Here is a 17,264-nt window from a genome sequence, read left to right on the forward strand (position 1 = left end):
TTGCTTCAGGGAAAGAGTTTTCCCATTCAACATCCCTCTGTGCATTTATTTTTGCTTAGTAGGTAGAAAGTTCAGAAAGGAAGTTGTAAACTCTGTTGTTAATATCTGGGCTTCAAGATTGTTCTCCGTCTGAACTTTTTTGCGAGTTCTAGCTTGGCAGAGGTCACTTGTATCCGTTTATTTTTTCACCTTGAAAACTGAGTATGGGGAGCTTTTCTTACATGGTATAGATTTGAGAGTTCATCATACCTGGGTTCATAATGCAAACAAAAATCTTGAGCTGCAGATCCCATGCCACAGAATATTGCTGAGGCCAGTCTCTTAATGCAGTTTCTAAGAGACCTAAGTAGTAATGCCAAAAGCTAAACTAAGCTATCTCTAGCATTTTTTATTATGTAGCCTTGATTCCTCATTAAAGAAACTTAGATGTATGGGTTGATGATTGCCCTTATTGAAGAGCTGTGTGGGAACAAGGATAAACTACTTTTGCCAGGTGATTATTTAGTCCCTCTCGCATTGCCAGCGTCAGTGGCTTTTAGTTTGTGGGGCTGAGAGGAGACCTTATCGTTCTGTACAACTACCTGAAAGGAGGTTGTAGCAAGTTGGGTGTTGATCTTTTCTCCCAAGCAACAAGGGATAGGATGAGAGGAAACGGCCTCAAGTTGTGTTTCTTTACCAAAAGGGTTGTCAAGTATTAGAATGGGCTGCCCAGGGAAGTGGTTGAGTCACCATCCCTGGAGGTGATTAAAAGACATGTAGATGAGGTTCTTCGGGAGAGGGTTTAGTAGTGGGTGTGGTAGTTTTAGGTTAACAGTTGGACTTGATCTCAAAGGGCTTTTGCAACCAAAACAATTCTATGGTTCTCTGATTTAACGGTTTTTGCTGGTCAAGGTTATCATGGGAGAGACAACTGAGAAATGCCAGGTAGGTGGGAAATTACTTTTATTTCATAAAAATAACTTTCTTTTTGCCATTAAGTTTTGAGTCATTTGCTTTGTGCTCTTTGTTCTTCCATCTTAAGAATCAGGTGTTAATATGCTGTTTAAAAAGTCAGTGATGACTTATCAAAGCATTAGTAAATTTGTTACAAAGAATTTACAGCTATGGTTTGTCTAAATTGAAGGTAAGTGACTTACATTAAGCCCAAGATTTGCATAGAATTGGCCGCATAAGACCACCATTCTGCAACACTGCTTCCAAACTACTAAAGTTTGTTAATATGTGGGTGAATTTAAGTGGCTTTTGACCTCCACAGTACATTAATGAATGCAGTGCTTTGGGCCTACAAAGGAGGAACCTGTACAGGCAGTGACAATTGTAGCTGTTAGATTGTAGCTGGGGTTTTTTTAATCAATAGTTCTGAAGGCACTTTACAGAGGTAGACGTCTGTGTTTCCATATTACAGATAAGGAAACTGGGGCATGGAGGAGGAATAAACTTCACGCAACAGGCTATTGCCAGAACTAAATGAAAAATAGTAGTCCTGCAAGCATTCAGGTGATGCTTTCACTTTTATGTGCATCTTCTACTGTGAAAGAGCTTTTAGTGTTGCATTCCTGGAATGAACTTTTAATTTGGCCAGGGATCATATAACTACTACATCTTCATGCTGCTTTTTCCTATAGTAGGACTTCGAGCTGCGAATAACTATTCATAGCGGACTCCATTGTTGGTATAAAAAAACCTTATGTACAGTTATGAGTTTCCTTATATCTGACTTGAATTTTCATAGCTGTTGTGTTCAAACATGAACTGCTGAGGGAGGAATTAAAACCTGTAGAGCCATGGCAGAGTGGAAGTGTGTGGGGGGGTTGCATCCCTAAGTACCTTTATGTAAGTGGATTGAGGCTGCTTTAGGCGACAGGACACAAGTTCTATACACGATTGTGAGACCAGTGCTGGCTATTAGTCAAAGAGGTTTTATTTTTAATAGCCTTTTCTGAAATTTGTTAATATTTTGAAGGGGTTCTTTGTTTTATGTTGGCATGAAGTTAATGTTTTCTTATAAAAGAGTTTTTTTTCTTTTAAAACAACTTAAGCTGTTTTATTTCAGTGTTCTTTAAGTATCTGAAGTCAAAATTCCTTCTGTTTTTCTGTCCTCAAGTATAAAGATCATAACAGAAGTTCACTTAAGCATCACCTATGCAAAGCAAATATTCCTTTTTGCCTTTTTGATTTTTTTTAAATCTAGAAGTACCAGTATATGCTAAATGGCATTTTCAGGGGCTCATTAGTGAGTGTTCCGAAACTGGGATAATTTGAGAATTTCTGAAGCTTATGCTTTACATCCTTTCTTTAATAAATTTAACTGTTCTGAAGATTTTTACTTGTAAACATGATGATACATATACCATTAAGTGGATCTATAAAGAACTACAGTGGGTCTAATTCTTTAAAAAAGCAACAACAATGTTGTATGTTCAAAGAAGGTGTGAGGATCTGCTTATAAGAACCTGCATTAAATATGAAGCTAGTATGTAGCATCTGGAAAAAGGTGGTTATGCAGAAGACTGATTGATGAAGGCTGAAGAAAGAGGACCGTAGTGCATGAACGCAATAGGTTGCTGGTAGAAGAGGGGAGGATGTTGACTCAAAGGAGCTGGTTTCCCTTATAGCTGTATAGGGAGTGGAACAAGGCAAAACAGATTTGAACTCAAATTTTATCATGTGAGTTGTGTGAAACTCAGGATTCTCGCCTTGAATCTGTATGGCTTGAAACACCAATCTGTGTGTGTTTTTTTTTTTTTTTATATATGATCATGAAACATAGTTTTGAGAACCAGTTACTCTGCATATCTGTACAGTTCTCTATTTCTGTAAGGATTATTCTAGACTTGTGAGTCTTGATTACTTTAAAATGGCTCAAAATCAAAAGGTAGACTTTAACGTTTCATCTAAAAACTCCCTGAGCTTTGAAAAGAAACAGTCTCATGTGCCTTGATTCTGAGTGTCTTGGGAGGCTGGGGGTGGGACTCCAAGACAAAGTGTCTTCTGTAGTGAGAATTTTTGCTCCATGGCAGTAGGACAGTGACAAATTTGTGGACAGCCTGTTGTTCTGAAAGTAACTAAACATACAACTTTACCAACAGAACAGAAAAAACTGTGTCTTGTCACATGTCTGCTGATTCCTGACCATCTGGGGTTTGAGCAGTGTTGGGCAGGGAGAGTTGGCTGAGGAAGCTGTGGGGATGCTCTGCAGGTCAGCAGGATGTGACCGTGCTCAGCTGCTCCTCAATGAAACCCCAGGTTGTGTGTGTCATCTGGGAAATGATCTGCTCTGCTGAGATAGCTTGGCATACTGTAATTGGGAGCGTGCTTGTGGTTGTGGTTATGTCACATCTCTGAAAGGCTGAAGTCTTACACGTGTTGTCTGAACTGAGGTTGTAGGATTTAAAAATAACTTTATTCTGTGTCTGATAAAAGCATGTCTCTTTTAATTAATCATGTGCTGCTTGATTTGGTTTTACATGCTATGCCATTTACCCACATCTTAATTGTTTGTCTTCTGTGATCCACGGTTGTGCAACAAGTGTTTGAAAATGAGCTGGCCAGTTTTAGCTGAACTGGGGGTTCTGGGAGGTACTAGAAGTGAAGTGAAATTGCATCTGAAGACACACAGAAAAACGTGACCTGTTTGTAGCTGGCCGAATGAGGATTAGGAGAGAAGGATCACTTTGAACAACTGTGGACTTAAGTCTGGACAAGCCCTCTTACAGTTTTTTAGATTTATTAAAGAGCAGCCCCACGTTTCATCCCTTTTTTGTTGTAACATCACTCAGTGATCACTAGTACCTTTTTCGCATCAGTAGCAGATTTTCAGTGAGGATATTGCAGCTGACTTGTGTGCTGATCAGAACAAGCCAGGGAATCTGTTCTGGGGTGTTAACATTTTTGGTTTTGGTCTCTTGATCCTTTAAGTGTTTTGGGCTATGTGTTGTGTGGAACTGTCTTTTAACTTAGATTAAGATTCTCATGTTTCAGAAATGATAGGAAATATGAGACATGTTTTTTTGCTATTTTAGAAAATCTTCCTCTCTTCCTTCTCCCTTCAAATAAGAAAAATGGAAGCATCTCTTGGGCAGTGGCTTTATTTTTAATATAGCCTTACTTTATGTATGGAGAAAAAAATACTAATTTCTTAGCATCTGTGCATAGTGCATTTTTTAAATTGGTAAGCAATCATAGGAAATTAAGAAATGAAATGCAAGCTTTAAGCTTAAAATTGAACACTTGGTGATTGTAGCACATAATTTCACAAACAGAACTGGTGAGGCCTCAGTGTCCTCAGTTGAGTAATTTTTCAACTTACACCAAATAAAGCTTTTCTCATGTGATTATTGGGTATTTACAAAAGACTCTCTTATGTCAGTTCTGTCAAATAAAGGGAAATCTTGCTTTAGTTTTCCTGTCTGTGAAGCAATCAGTCTGTCTTCCGAAAATAATGTCCTGTAAATGGAATTAAAGTTAGAAGATTGTTTCCAGCTGCTGAACTTCTTGAAATCTGCCAACAAACTTCTGAGGTTCTGTATCTCTTCTTTCTGTGGGGAAACTAATTTAAAATCCTGTCTGTAGCATCTGAAGATAACTTTTTGCAATACAGGTTTGTCTTTAAAGATTAGATATTAGTGATTTGTTAAATATATCTTTAACAGTTATAATAGGTTTAAAAACTGAAGTAATTACAGTTTACCCTAATTGCAAATAAAGAAGTATCCAAATCCCCAGTGGACAAACACTGTCGCATGTCAGACTAATTTATGAAGATTCTGGAGGCAACTTGGTACAAAGACATAAATCATAGGCCAGTCTGAGAGTTACAAAATCTAACTTACTAATAACCAGTTTCATAGTCAAAATATTGTGCAGTCCTTGAAAGTATTTTTATCTACAGAAAAGTATGTGTGTACTCTCAAGATAGTGTTATCACACTTTTTCTTTTTTTTTTTTTTTACAAGATATAGTAAACATAAGTAGGCCCATTCCACTGTTATTAAGGGGGAAAGGCTAAAAAGACAGTCAGATGGATCTGTTGTACTCGTTCTTCTGTCATCTCGGGCCATAATTCTTGTGGGCCTTCAGATGAAGGTGTCAGCAGGAAGCCAAAGCAGTCTGCCTTTAGTGTCTGTAGTCTTTCTCCTTCTGCTGCTTCTTCCTATTTCCATCCCTTCCCATTTAGAACAGCAAAAGTAAGTAATTACTAGTTGATACTTCTGCATACTTATTGAGATCTTTAAAATTTGCTGGCAATGTGTAGTTGTGTTTCTATTTCTTGCTGTTATGCCTGATTTGCACCTAAATTATCATACTAGACATCTGGATTACCTGTTATCCAGGGCTAATAAATATTGTAGAATTCTGAACCTGATTAAACTCAAGTTTTCTAAGTTACTGTGAAAGTGCAGGGAAGTATTTTTGTCTACTCTGTGAAATGCCTCTGCTACTTAGGTGGAAATTGTGAGGGAAGCACACTTGCATGTTGTTTATGTGGCCTAATTAGTTTAGGGATCATCTGAATAGTGGCAGGCTTATTCAGTTCACTCAAAAGCACTGTTGGAGGAGATGGCAGTGCATGCCTTCCATAGGATTGCGTGGTGATGAGAACATTCACCCTGGAAGTGGGTTATCAGCCTTTCCTAGCAGGAAGGGAATGTACTGTTCCCACATGGCAGGAGATGTCCTCAATGCCAAGAAAATAGCTTCACTGTGCAGAAGGAAAATGAAACTGCCAGAAAGAGCGAACAGAGCTTGGCTGTGTAGGCCACCAAAGGCCTTCCCTTGAGAAGTGAGGAGGAGGTTCCAGCACCTGATCCCTGCAGCAGGTTTTGTTTATGTTTCTGTGTTAAGAGTGATGAGGTTAAATGCATAGGTGTGTTGAGCACAGAAACGTTTTTGGAAGCTCCATAGATTTATGACACTGAAGATGATTGCAGAACAACAGGAAGATACTGTTGCTGTCAAACTTCAGTTTTGTTTGCTTTGAGTAACATAAATTTATTCAAGTATTGACATTTGAGTGTGTAATTGTTTAAACAAACTTTTTTTGAGATAAACTAAGATTTCAAGCAATATTTCTGCTTGGTTGGTCGGTGCTACATTCTGGAGTTCTATCTCCAGAATACTTGTAATCTACAGAAACCAATATCAACCACTGAGTCCTAATTGCCTCATTTTCTGTGGATTAGTCTTGATTTCTCATAATGTTAGCTGCCCTGTATTCTCACTTCTGCTTCTTATCTGTCTCATTCATGAGTCTTGATGAGTTTCCATACCTTCTGCTGTGACTCAGATAATGCTAGGCTGTTAGGGATTGCCGTGGTACTGAGGCTTCCTGTCCTTATTGTGGTCAAGATTAGAGTTACACCTATTTGATTTCCGCAGTGAAGTGGTACTTGACATTAGCACATCTCTATTCCTGAATCTTGCTGTCTAAGGAAGAGTCAATGAGTAGTGACGGCCCTTGATTCTTGCAGAGTCACCCTAGAAGCAAACTATGGGCTATCTTCCTGCTCTGTTATCAAAAAGGAAATGAGTGACGCAAGAGCACCCAGCATCACCTGGTCAGGCCTTCGCACATTGGCTTAGCCATAATAAGGATTTCCACTGTAGTAGGTCTTAAAAAATGCTTGCCACAGGTACCTTCTCATCAGCTGTAGTATTGCTCAGGCCATTTTTTCTAGGTGTCTGCTTTAAGAAAAAGATAATAGAAATATTGATTTCTGTTCTCACAGGGTTTGAATTGCACACAACTATTCACCATAACTTTTTTTCACAGAAGCCTTACAGAGTCTAATTGTGTTCACTGTGACTTTCAGACCAAAAGTCTTCAGACCTGATTTAGTGAAGAACATGAGGAAGAAATTTTTTACAATTAGGGTGGTAAAATACTGGTACAAGTTGCCCAGAGGGTGGTGGATGCCTCATCCCTGGAGACATCCAAGGCCAGGCTGGACGGGGCTTTGAGCAACCTGATCTGGTTGAAGATGTCCCTGCTTATTGCAGGAGGTTTGGACTAGATGACCTTTGAAGGTCCCTTCCATGCAGCCCAAACTGTTCTATGATTTCAAGAAGCTACAGGCATTGTGTCAGCATGTTTATTTTTTTTCAATAGGTTATTCTGCGTGGAAACAATGGCTACTATTTGTATTCTTACATTACAGGGCAATGTCTTTTTTTCCCCAGTTTTATTTGTAGAGTACTTCCAGGGGCTGGGAAGGGTGACTGAGAAAAGCAAGCCTGTCATGTGAGATTAAATTACATATGTATGCAGCGTTCCTGCACATTTATTGGAAATAATGTGACTCTTAATATTGGAGAAAGATTGGTACTCGCGGCTAGTGTGTCCTCAGTAGTACTGTCAACATGTAGCACATAACAATACTGAGCCATTAAAATAATGCATCAAACTTAGTTGTGTTTTTGCATGCACTAAAATGGGAGTGATTAAGCACTGGAGCAGGTTCCTCAGAGGTGATTTGCAGCCTTTAAACTTAACTGGACAGGACCTTGAGCAACTTGAGCTCTAGACTTTTACCCTTGCTGTGAGCAGGCGGTTGGACTGGAAGACTTAGAGGGGCCATGTCTGACCGAAGTAATTCTGTGAGTATTTGATCTTTGTACCACAAGCAGTTGTCAGCTCTACATGAGTGCTACAAAAACCATCCCGATGGGCCTTGAAATGCTTTCTGTTCTGCTGTGTACTGAGGTGGCTGAACATCCTCTTAACAGCCTTAATCTTGCTGCTGCTCTTTGACTTTTGGGCCACTATGTTTTATTGTCTAGTTTCCAGTAATTTCTTAGCTTTTCACAATCCGTGTCAGCCATGACTGATCTAGTGTGATGGCTCTTGCTTGGAATGAGATGTGCCCACTGTCTGTGTTGGCTTGCTTTACTGTTTTTGAGAAACACTGAGTTACAGCAGGTCATTAACTTTGCAGGCTACTGCAGCAACTGTTCACACCAGAAGCTCATCAAAGTACACAGCTATCTGCTGCCCAGTTGGAAACCACCAGTGGCTGCTGTGATCACATTCTACAAATGTGTGATGACTAGTTGTGGCTACCTTTTGCAGGCAGGAGGTGTTTTCATTAGCCTTTGCTGATAAGCACATATCCTGTAGTATGTGTGTCCAAGGACGAGACCAGCTCTGCCAGTAAGGCAGCCAGAGTACAGCTGACAGCACCAGACTCATTGCTTCGTAGCTCATCAGTTTGAGGGGTGTGACAAGTTTCTGGAATCAGTGGCATGTCCTCTGGCCAGAGGTTGACCATGGAAAAAATAAAGGGAGCTGGGGGGGGTTAGTTCTCATCTCCATGGCCCAGCAGTTTTTGGTGAGCTAACTTATTTCTTTCCCCTATGCACCTTTTCCAAATATATAGATAAATAAAAAGGACAAGGTCCTCGCCAAAGCTGTTAAGCAAAGCAGTAATGCCAACTTCAAAATTCTTCTCCTGAAAAAGTATTAACTTTAGACATTAAGTGACAGATCAATTTACTATATCTCAGAAAGAATGCACTAGTTACCTGAGGACTCAATTGTAATCTAATTCTGTATGTAAAATGGGTGGCATGACCTTGTGTGATGAAATATCCCCACAGTTTTAAAGAACCCATACTTACTAATATAACGTTCTCTTCAAGAATGCTGTGAGAAACTGAACTGAGTGTATTAATTGGCTTCAAAATAGACAAAATGAATGCTTATTCAGAAAATATAGTAGGATACTCAAATTATGATATTTGCATAAACATTCTCAGATGCTGCAACTGTGCAGTTAAAGATGACTATTTTATTAATTTATGTGACTAGAATTCATAATAAATAGTAGTAGATTATGTTCATATATTTTCTCAAGCTTTAAATTTTGCTGATAAGTTTGTAAGTTTCCAAAGGCTGTGGATTATTACATATTTTTGCCACCTGTCTTCCAGAAGCTGAATAGCATAAAGCATGGAACCACTGCTCTGCAGGATGAAAATGAGCAGTGACTGAAGTAAAAGGAGTTGGATTTTATTGTCCCTCTCCCCACAAAAATACACCGTGTATTTTTTCCTGTATTGTCCTTTTACTAAAAAAAAAAATGATAGTGGTGTAACAGTGGAATTCATAATTGTATGTTCTAACATCTGAAAGCCTCATGGCGCTCTGTCAGCACTAGGAATTTGCACAATGCTAATGAATAAGTTAAAATGTAATTGAACTCTTAAGCTTAGTAGGCCTCAAAGCAGCACCTACTTTAGATTCAGTGAAATTGTTCTCTAACTTGTAAATTAGGCTCTACTTATAAAGAATTCAGGTGTACATTAAATCTGTTATGATTGGGCAGAATGAGGACACGCTCTTTTTGTACAATATTCTTCTGACTACTCATGGGGTGGGTGCTGGCTCAATGTTTTATACACAATCATCATCGAGTTACGACAGTTACTGGTTTACCCAGATAATCCAGTTGGTGCTTTTACTGCTAGATATGGTAGGAGGCAATGCACAGGGAGCCCTTCATTGGCTCAGATCACTATTTTCTGTGCCTTGAATTTAAGTTGCATAGTTCCTGCCAAGACCACCTATTTCTGTGGGTAGTACTGTTGGGGGGGAGTTTAGTAGAACTGGACTTGTTTTGGAGGGTTGAGAAGGTTTCTTGCATGGACAGTGGGATGATTGCTGCAGTTGAATGTGATGCCTTAGTTACACTGTAGGATGTCCCACCTATACTCTTTTTTGTTGTCTTGTGTCTACAAGATTATCAGCTTAACAATGGGGTAATGATGGAGAAGTGAGAGAAAAGACTGTTAGCGGAAGTTTTGAACGAAGTCTGACCAGTTGTGCCCAAAGTTAAGTCTTTGCCTATTGCAACATAAGAGTAAAAATGGCATCTCTTACACCTGAAACTTAGTGTCAGCTGTTTGGTTGTAGTAGTATGGATAATTGAAGGGTCTCCTTTTTACTCATCTGATAAATCAAGTTATGATTAAAATATTGACGTTGCACTGTAGGTTCCAGGGAGAGCAGTTTTACTCTACACTTAGCTGTAGAGCATTTGAGGAGGCAACTGCAAAGCTTTCTTTTCATCAGTCAGTCATGCTTTAGCTTTTTCTGTAGGTTACCAGAAAGCTTAGTTGTCAGTCTGACAACTTCTGAAGAGGTGGTTGCAAAGAGGAATAGAATTATATCTTGACTTGGGAAAGTTGCATCACAGTTCTTGGTCAGAGGTTATAAAGCTTTCCCAAGGAGTAGCTGTCAGTCTGGCTAGATTACTTTGACTTTATTTTAACAAAATTGGAACGTTTTTTCCCATGAAACCTAGGTTCTTCTTTTGGTTATTTTAAACCCATTGAAAAGTGTGACATGGGTGATACTGATATTTAGTAGATAATGTTATAATGCAACAAGACATGTCTGTATTCTAGATGTCAACTGTTCTGGCAAGTAGTCAGTGTTGATGAAGGCCAAGTAATGCTTGTAGAGCGTGTGGGGAAAATTTAATATGGAGCCCATGACTCAAGACTAGGTGTGATCCCTCCAGAAGGGTCTGGGAACCATAACAGATCTATGAAAACTTCTGCTTAATGTTCCATAGTGAAAAGGAAAACAGAACTCTTTGACTTACAGGGAAATAGAGAACAAAACAGAAAATATTATTATGACCCTGTGTTCAAAGGGCTAACAGACTGGATTCATACAGCATTAGTCTCATCCGCAGTCAAAGAAGGATGTAGTAGGACTAGCTAAGATCCATGTAGGAAACTGACAAGGCTAATTAAAGTGTGATTTTTGTTCAATTTTTTTTTTCTTGGTATAAGACTGGCTTAAAACTAGTATAACTTCCAAATCAGTAGAGAACTTTTAGGGCAAAGAAGTGTCATAAATATATATAAAAGCGTGTGCAGCATGGAGGGGCAACTATGAAACCATTAACACCATGTCCTAATATAAGAACAAGGAGGGACAGTCAACTGAAACTAGCAGCATGGCAGACTTTTAGATAAAAAGCTAACTCTTCACACAGTGCCTACGGGAACAGTGAAATACAACCCTGCCCAATGTTGTGATGCCCAGATGTTCACATGGCTCTGAAGAGTGATGAGATAAATTCACAAAGGAAAAATCCAACATGCGCTGTAAAACACGTATGCTGGCTCAGGGAAGCTTTGAACCTGCCAGTTCCTGGGCTTGTGCTCCCAAGATTCTGCAAGACGATGAGTTTAACAATGAGATGATGTTGGACTCTTGTATTCTTATGTAGGTGTCTGGTGCTGTTGGAGAGTAGATCTTGGGTTAGGTAGCCTCTGGTCTGTCCCATTACAGAGCCTCTAAGCTTTATGACTTGGCTGCTAAACAAATATTCTTCAGAGGCTCCAATTTTCATTTCCTCATAGACCTCTTAAGGTAGGACACATATATACTAGAAAATCTGTTGAGGAGCATTCCCAGTGACTGAAGCAATTTGGTGTGGAATAATCTTAATCTCTTATTAAAAACTCTCAGTTTGAAAACAGGATGATTTCAAGTTGCCAACTGGGAATGAGCCTAGCTCATGTGAATTCTCAAACTGTGCCCAAGAATTTTAGGAGTTTGCTAGTTGGCATAGGCTAAAATCATGCCAGAGGCCATTTGAGCAACTAAGCAACATAGACAGTTGAGTTCCAGTACCCAAGAGTGTTTCCAGGCACTGTGTAATTTACAGCTCTAGCTGGAGTATTGCTTATCTGTCCACTTTGAAGTACTGAAAAGAAAGAAATGCAGTTGCACAGTGGGGCTTCTCTGTGTGACCACCATAGTAACTGGTCTGCCTCTGAAAGTCTCTTTGCTGATATTTTTGAGCAACAATTAATAAAATGTTCAGTTGTGTTCCTAAGCTGTCTAAATCTTGCGTAGAATTGAAAATCTAAAGCACAGAAGTGATTTGAGGTCATTTGAACTTTACCACCTGGGAAACCATCAGAGTTGTTGCCTAGAACAAGGAACAAAATTAAGAGATGTTTTGATAAAAGGCAAAATGTAGAATTTGTAATTTTTTCCTTAAAAGTAATAGCTACCTTTTCTTTTTAGACGATGTCTTCAGCAGTTGTTCAGATATATGCAGCAGATCGCAATGGCATGTGGTCAAAGAAATGCTGTGGTGTAGCTTGCCTTGTAAAGGACAATCCGCAGAGGTCATATTTTATCAGAATATTTGATATTAAGGTAAGCATCTTTTTTTCATTTTTCAGACTCTTTAAGCTTGGTTGTATTCTTCATTTTGAATTGAGTGTTGGTTGTCGTAGCTACAAGCTCATAGAAATTGTCAAGTAAATGGTCGTGCTTTGAGCAGTGCAATTACAGTGCTTATTAATAGGCAAGTGCAACTTTCTCAGGTATTCTAAATTTAAATTATTTCATAGATGTCAGGTTTTATGGATGAAATAAATATCAGATACAATTTTCTTACAGCTCACAGAAGCCGTCCTCTGATTAGTCAAACCAGTGAAAGTATAGTGTCACTGATATGGATAGCTGTCAAAATTATAGTGGGTGTCACTACTTTGGGTGATATTAATGAAACAGATGCTGTCTTCTGTACAGGTGGAAACAATATTTTTGATTAGTGTGTTGATGCATGTGGAAACTGCAGGACAAACAAGGTGTTTGGTTTTTTTCCCCACCACAATATACACATTCATACTGAAAATCTTTGTCCTATTGTAGTATTTCACTCAAGCCAGTGGAAGCTAAAAGATGAAGTGTCCAACATGTGTTTTCATAACAAAAATGCTACCAAGAAGCGTAAGTCCTACTGACTTTGAGACTTTGGAAAGCTTCCCATTATCCGTGTAGCCAGGAACAGCTTGTTATCAGTCAGCATCCAGTGCTTGAAGTCTCTCAGATTTGTTCAGGGTTGCCAGTTGGCGCTTGCATTTGACTTTGTGATTTGGTCACTTGAATATTAGACTTAATGAGAAACCTGTTCCTTAGGTCCTGGACTGTAATGCCATTTAAAGATATAAAAATTCTTAAAAATATGAGGTTTTTGTTTTCTTTAAGTTAACTGTTTTCAAGCCTGAGATAATGACAGGAAACTGGAAGTCTTCTTTATTACTATTGCTGTTATGGCTGTATTCCTATCGCTGGTCACTATTACTGCTCTCGGTATCACTATTGCAGGATTGTAGAACTTGAAAGATGTTTTTTGAAAACATGCAGGAATTGAAACAGAACAGTGACCTAATAGAATAGTCTTCCACAGCACTTCCACAAGTTCCAGTATTTTTTTATTTTGATTGAGCTCATTTGTTGGCTTAATAGCAAAGTAGTTTCTTAATGCCATGCAACTTCCAACTCTTAATAGATTCTATTGTGAAAGAAGCTAAACTCTGCAATTTCTCTTAAGTTTTTTGAATTTTTTTTTCTTTTTTTCAGGATGGGAAATTACTGTGGGAGCAGGAGCTGTACAATAATTTTGTATATAATAGTCCTAGAGGATATTTTCATACCTTTGCTGGAGATGTGAGTCTCGATATCTTTGAATACCTATTTTAAAATACCTTTTATTTGAACAGTAGTTTCTTTTAATATAACTGAGGTTTTTATTTCATTCTCTAAATTATTTATGAAAGTAAAATATTACCTGTCTTCCTTTAAGCTTTTTAAGCTTATTTATAAAAGAATTTTTCTTGTATCTCAACTAGAAAACTTAATCCATAGGACAAAAGCATAAAATGCAATACTTTATTTTCAATTCCCTTTAATGGAATTGCATTTTGACTTGCAGATAATGCTTGTGAACTGTCATATATTCTTAAAGCAGAAATTTTCTTCTCCCCGCTTTGATTCCAAGCTACAAGATTTTGCTCAAATTTGTCAGCCACGAGCTCTAGAAACTTGATTAGTAGACAGACATTCCTAAGAAAGAAAGTTTCACTAAGACTTGGTTCCTAATTTGCAGTCATTATTTTTCTGATAACACCTTCAGAAGGTGTAAGAAGACATTTAAGAAAGGCTTTGAAACATTTTCTTAGTCATGGGTGGGGGAATATTAATGTTTTTCAGACATGTCAAGTTGGTCTTAATTTTGCTAATGAAGAAGAAGCTAAACTATTCCGCAAAACAGTAACAGATTTACTTGGACGACGACAGAGAAAATCTGGTAAATATTCAAATTAATCTTAAATTCAGGCTTGTTTATGTTGTTTGGGGGGAGGCAGGAAGCTATTTCTGTGTCTGAAAGCTGCTGGCAGCACTACTGCCATATTTATGTTTAGGAGTAATTGTGTTATTAAAGCTTGCTTTTTTATTGTGCAAAAATAATATTTTTCTGAAATAACTTAATTTGGTGCTCCTTACTCTAAGTTTCCCTGTAAGCTCAGACTTCAGGGTTGTAGTGTTTGAAAGTATAGATCAGGAAGAGCAAAAATGGTAAGCTGTCAGCAGGAAGGCTAGAAATCTTTCTGTAAGCTGTTTTTGCATTTGATTAAACCCTCTTTTAGCTCTGGGCTGTTTATAACTGGTTTGTTTAAATTCAGCCCAAGTGGGTTGTAACAGATTTTACCATATGGTATATTCAGTAGTTTATGTGAATGAGTTTTTGGCATTGGTCCAGCATTTAGTAGAGAAGTATCTTTTATTCAAAACTAGTGAACAGAAGATATGATGTACCTATACTGTCTATAGCAGCACAGCCAGCCTGAAGGACACTACCCTTTTTGCCAGCTGCAAGATGCCTTAGGAACGTGGTCCGTGTTTTAAAGGGAGCTCAGACTTCCTACAGATCTCGTGTTGGTCTTTTTCCAAGGAGCCCATAAACAACTTGCCTGTCTGACAGCAATGTGTCTGTGAAGAATAAGGTGATATAAAACATACGCTGGGAACACATGGATGTGCTCAGGCTTGCTTTAAGCTGTAGCATGGATTTTTGTTCAAGTTATAGGATGCATTTTTGTGGTCCATTCTGGAACTGAATTGCACTAGCAATACAGAGTAGAGTAATGTAAGGGGAGGAAGCTTTCATCTTGGAGTGCCATCCTTGCAGGTATTCTTGGGAATCTACATGATCTGTATGTGTTCACTTGGATTTTGTTCAGGTATGGTGACTCAGGTGCAGAGCATTTATTCCAGAAGCTTAAATGGCTTCTTTAAGATTCCTTCTGCTCAGAAGTAGAGTAAATTCATAGGGTTTCATGAGAAAAAGTGGATTCATTAAGAAGTGGCATTAGTAATATTTCTTATACTTGTATAAAAGTAGTCTTGCATCAGCTTGCATCTTCCATTCCTGGAGTTTCACTCTGTTATGTGTCTAAAACACAGTGCTACAGTGTGCAGACTTGAATTGGGAGAAAATACATTTGCATTATTGGCCATAGCAAACTTTGAAAATAGCAGTTCAGTCAAACCTCCTGTTCACGGGACAGAGCTTGACCTCTGTCCTTCCATATAGGCTAATATCTTGGTTTGTGTGCCCAAGTTCATGTTGTAGGGTAAGCTTAGTCCATACATTGTATTCTAACAAACAGCTCCCCTTCGCCAAATGCTTACAACTTCAAGCAACTTGAGTTAAAAACAAAACAAAAAACCTACAAGTTTGGTTTTTTTGCTTGTTAAGAGCTGCAAAACGAGAATTGAAAACAGTAATGAGATTACTTAATCAATCCACCAGATGGAGTTCTGTATTTGTCATCGATGTAACTGTATCTAATTTTGCTTTTAAAATAATGGGCATTGCAGTTGCCCAAGTCAAAGCTGATTTGCTGGTGGCGTTTATTTATTTATAAATGCTTATATAAAACATATATTGATTTATGCATAAATTTATAGATAATATAAATGATATATGAAAGTTGTAGCTTATTTATAATGTATATATACATTGTGTGTGTGTATTCTAATGCGTCTTAACCTCTCAAAACAGCGGAAATAGTCTGGTAGTTTTGATGCTTCTCTCTTTTAATGGGATCTTTACTCCCATGGCTTCCAAAATATGTGCCATTTCTTAGCAATGACGAGTGACATGCTTTCAACTGAAGGAGTATTCCACGTGATCACTTAGCAGCCTGTTTTACTGTTCAGGACTTGCTAGGAGACTTCTCCAGGAGTCTTATGGAAAGCTTATGTTGTTGGAAGGTAGCAAGAACAGCAGTTCTGGCTCTCAAAACTATGTTGTGGTGCCAAGACTAGTGCACAAAATATTGTCTGACAGCTGCAAGAGGAGGCAATGGTACTCTGCTCTTCCTCACTCAGCGTGAAATGCACTCTAGCATACAGACAATTCCTGAGTAAATGCATCTGGAGTTCCAGAGAGGTGAAAGTTTGACTCTAAATGAGAAATGTACAAAAGCTTGTAAATGTACAGGTTATCCAATGGAACAGAATAAGGGAGAAAGGCAGAGAAATAATTGTGGATGTGTTGTCTTAATCTTTTTAATATCAGGCTGGTTTTCATCTAGCTAAATTCTCATTTAATAATTTACTTTTAAAGTCAATTAAATTCTTAACCTTAGGTTAGGGAAAAATTACTATATTTAGTTAATTTCTTTGGTAGATTTATTTAAATAATCTCTCCTTAAGCCTATGCCAAATAGTGCCCTAGGTAAACAGGGTAAACACAGTGTTTCTCTTTTCAGTATTTATCAGTGTAGTACATTCTCACTTCAGGTATTCTTGCATGTAGGTACCATTAGTTTTTATTTTATTATCTTGCCTCAGAAACGTCAGTGTGTACACACACACAAGTGTCCTTTCCACATACTGAGCACTCAGTTTCTTGACTAATTTTTATGGACCGCTCATGGGTGGGAGCTCTGTTAGCCCTCTCTGAAGCTGCTTTTTTCCTCCACAAGCTTTTAGCTCATGATGCGCTTCCTAACACACTTCATAAGCTTCAAGCTGGATACTTAATATAGAGAACTTTTTTTCTGCATCTTTGGTCACAGCTTTTGTTTTTGCTGCCTGAGAGACAGGGGCATCTCTGAAGTGCTCAGATTGCATTGGATTCAAGTCTCAGCGGAGATCCTTCTTGTTTCCAGGAATACTTACCGAAGGGACCTCTGTTTTCTGGACATAGGCAGCTGGTGAGGTTGATCTGTTTTGGATCAATAGGCATCTCTATTTTCAAAAAAGGAGAAATCTGCCACTGTCCAGTTAGGTCAGCTGCAGTTCAGAACAGGAGTTCCTATTTTCTAGTCAGCAGTGGGAACCACAGGAAAACAGGTCTAGTATCTTTGGGCCATAAATTAACCTTTTATATACCTAGCAAAATTACAGGAAGTGTTTAAAACATCTTGTTTTGTTTTCCACT

The 17,264-nt window shown here is 38.4% G+C and overlaps 1 protein-coding gene across 2 annotated transcripts in view; it reads left to right on the top strand.

Annotated features, from left to right (window-relative positions):
- The window catches only part of WASL (WASP like actin nucleation promoting factor), a 50,326-nt gene that overhangs the window by 14,784 nt on the left and 18,278 nt on the right, over window positions 1-17,264 (top strand). For both annotated transcript variants that reach the window (XM_082043695.1, XM_082043696.1), the window contains exons 2-4: window positions 12,047-12,181; window positions 13,394-13,480; window positions 14,024-14,120. In XM_082043695.1, the coding sequence (XP_081899821.1) occupies window positions 12,047-12,181; window positions 13,394-13,480; window positions 14,024-14,120 (319 nt within the window). The remainder of the gene's footprint in view (window positions 1-12,046; window positions 12,182-13,393; window positions 13,481-14,023; window positions 14,121-17,264) is intronic.

This window comes from Streptopelia decaocto, assembly GCF_964273445.1.
Source record: "Streptopelia decaocto genome assembly, chromosome: 1".
NCBI classification, from domain to species: Eukaryota; Metazoa; Chordata; class Aves; order Columbiformes; family Columbidae; genus Streptopelia; species Streptopelia decaocto.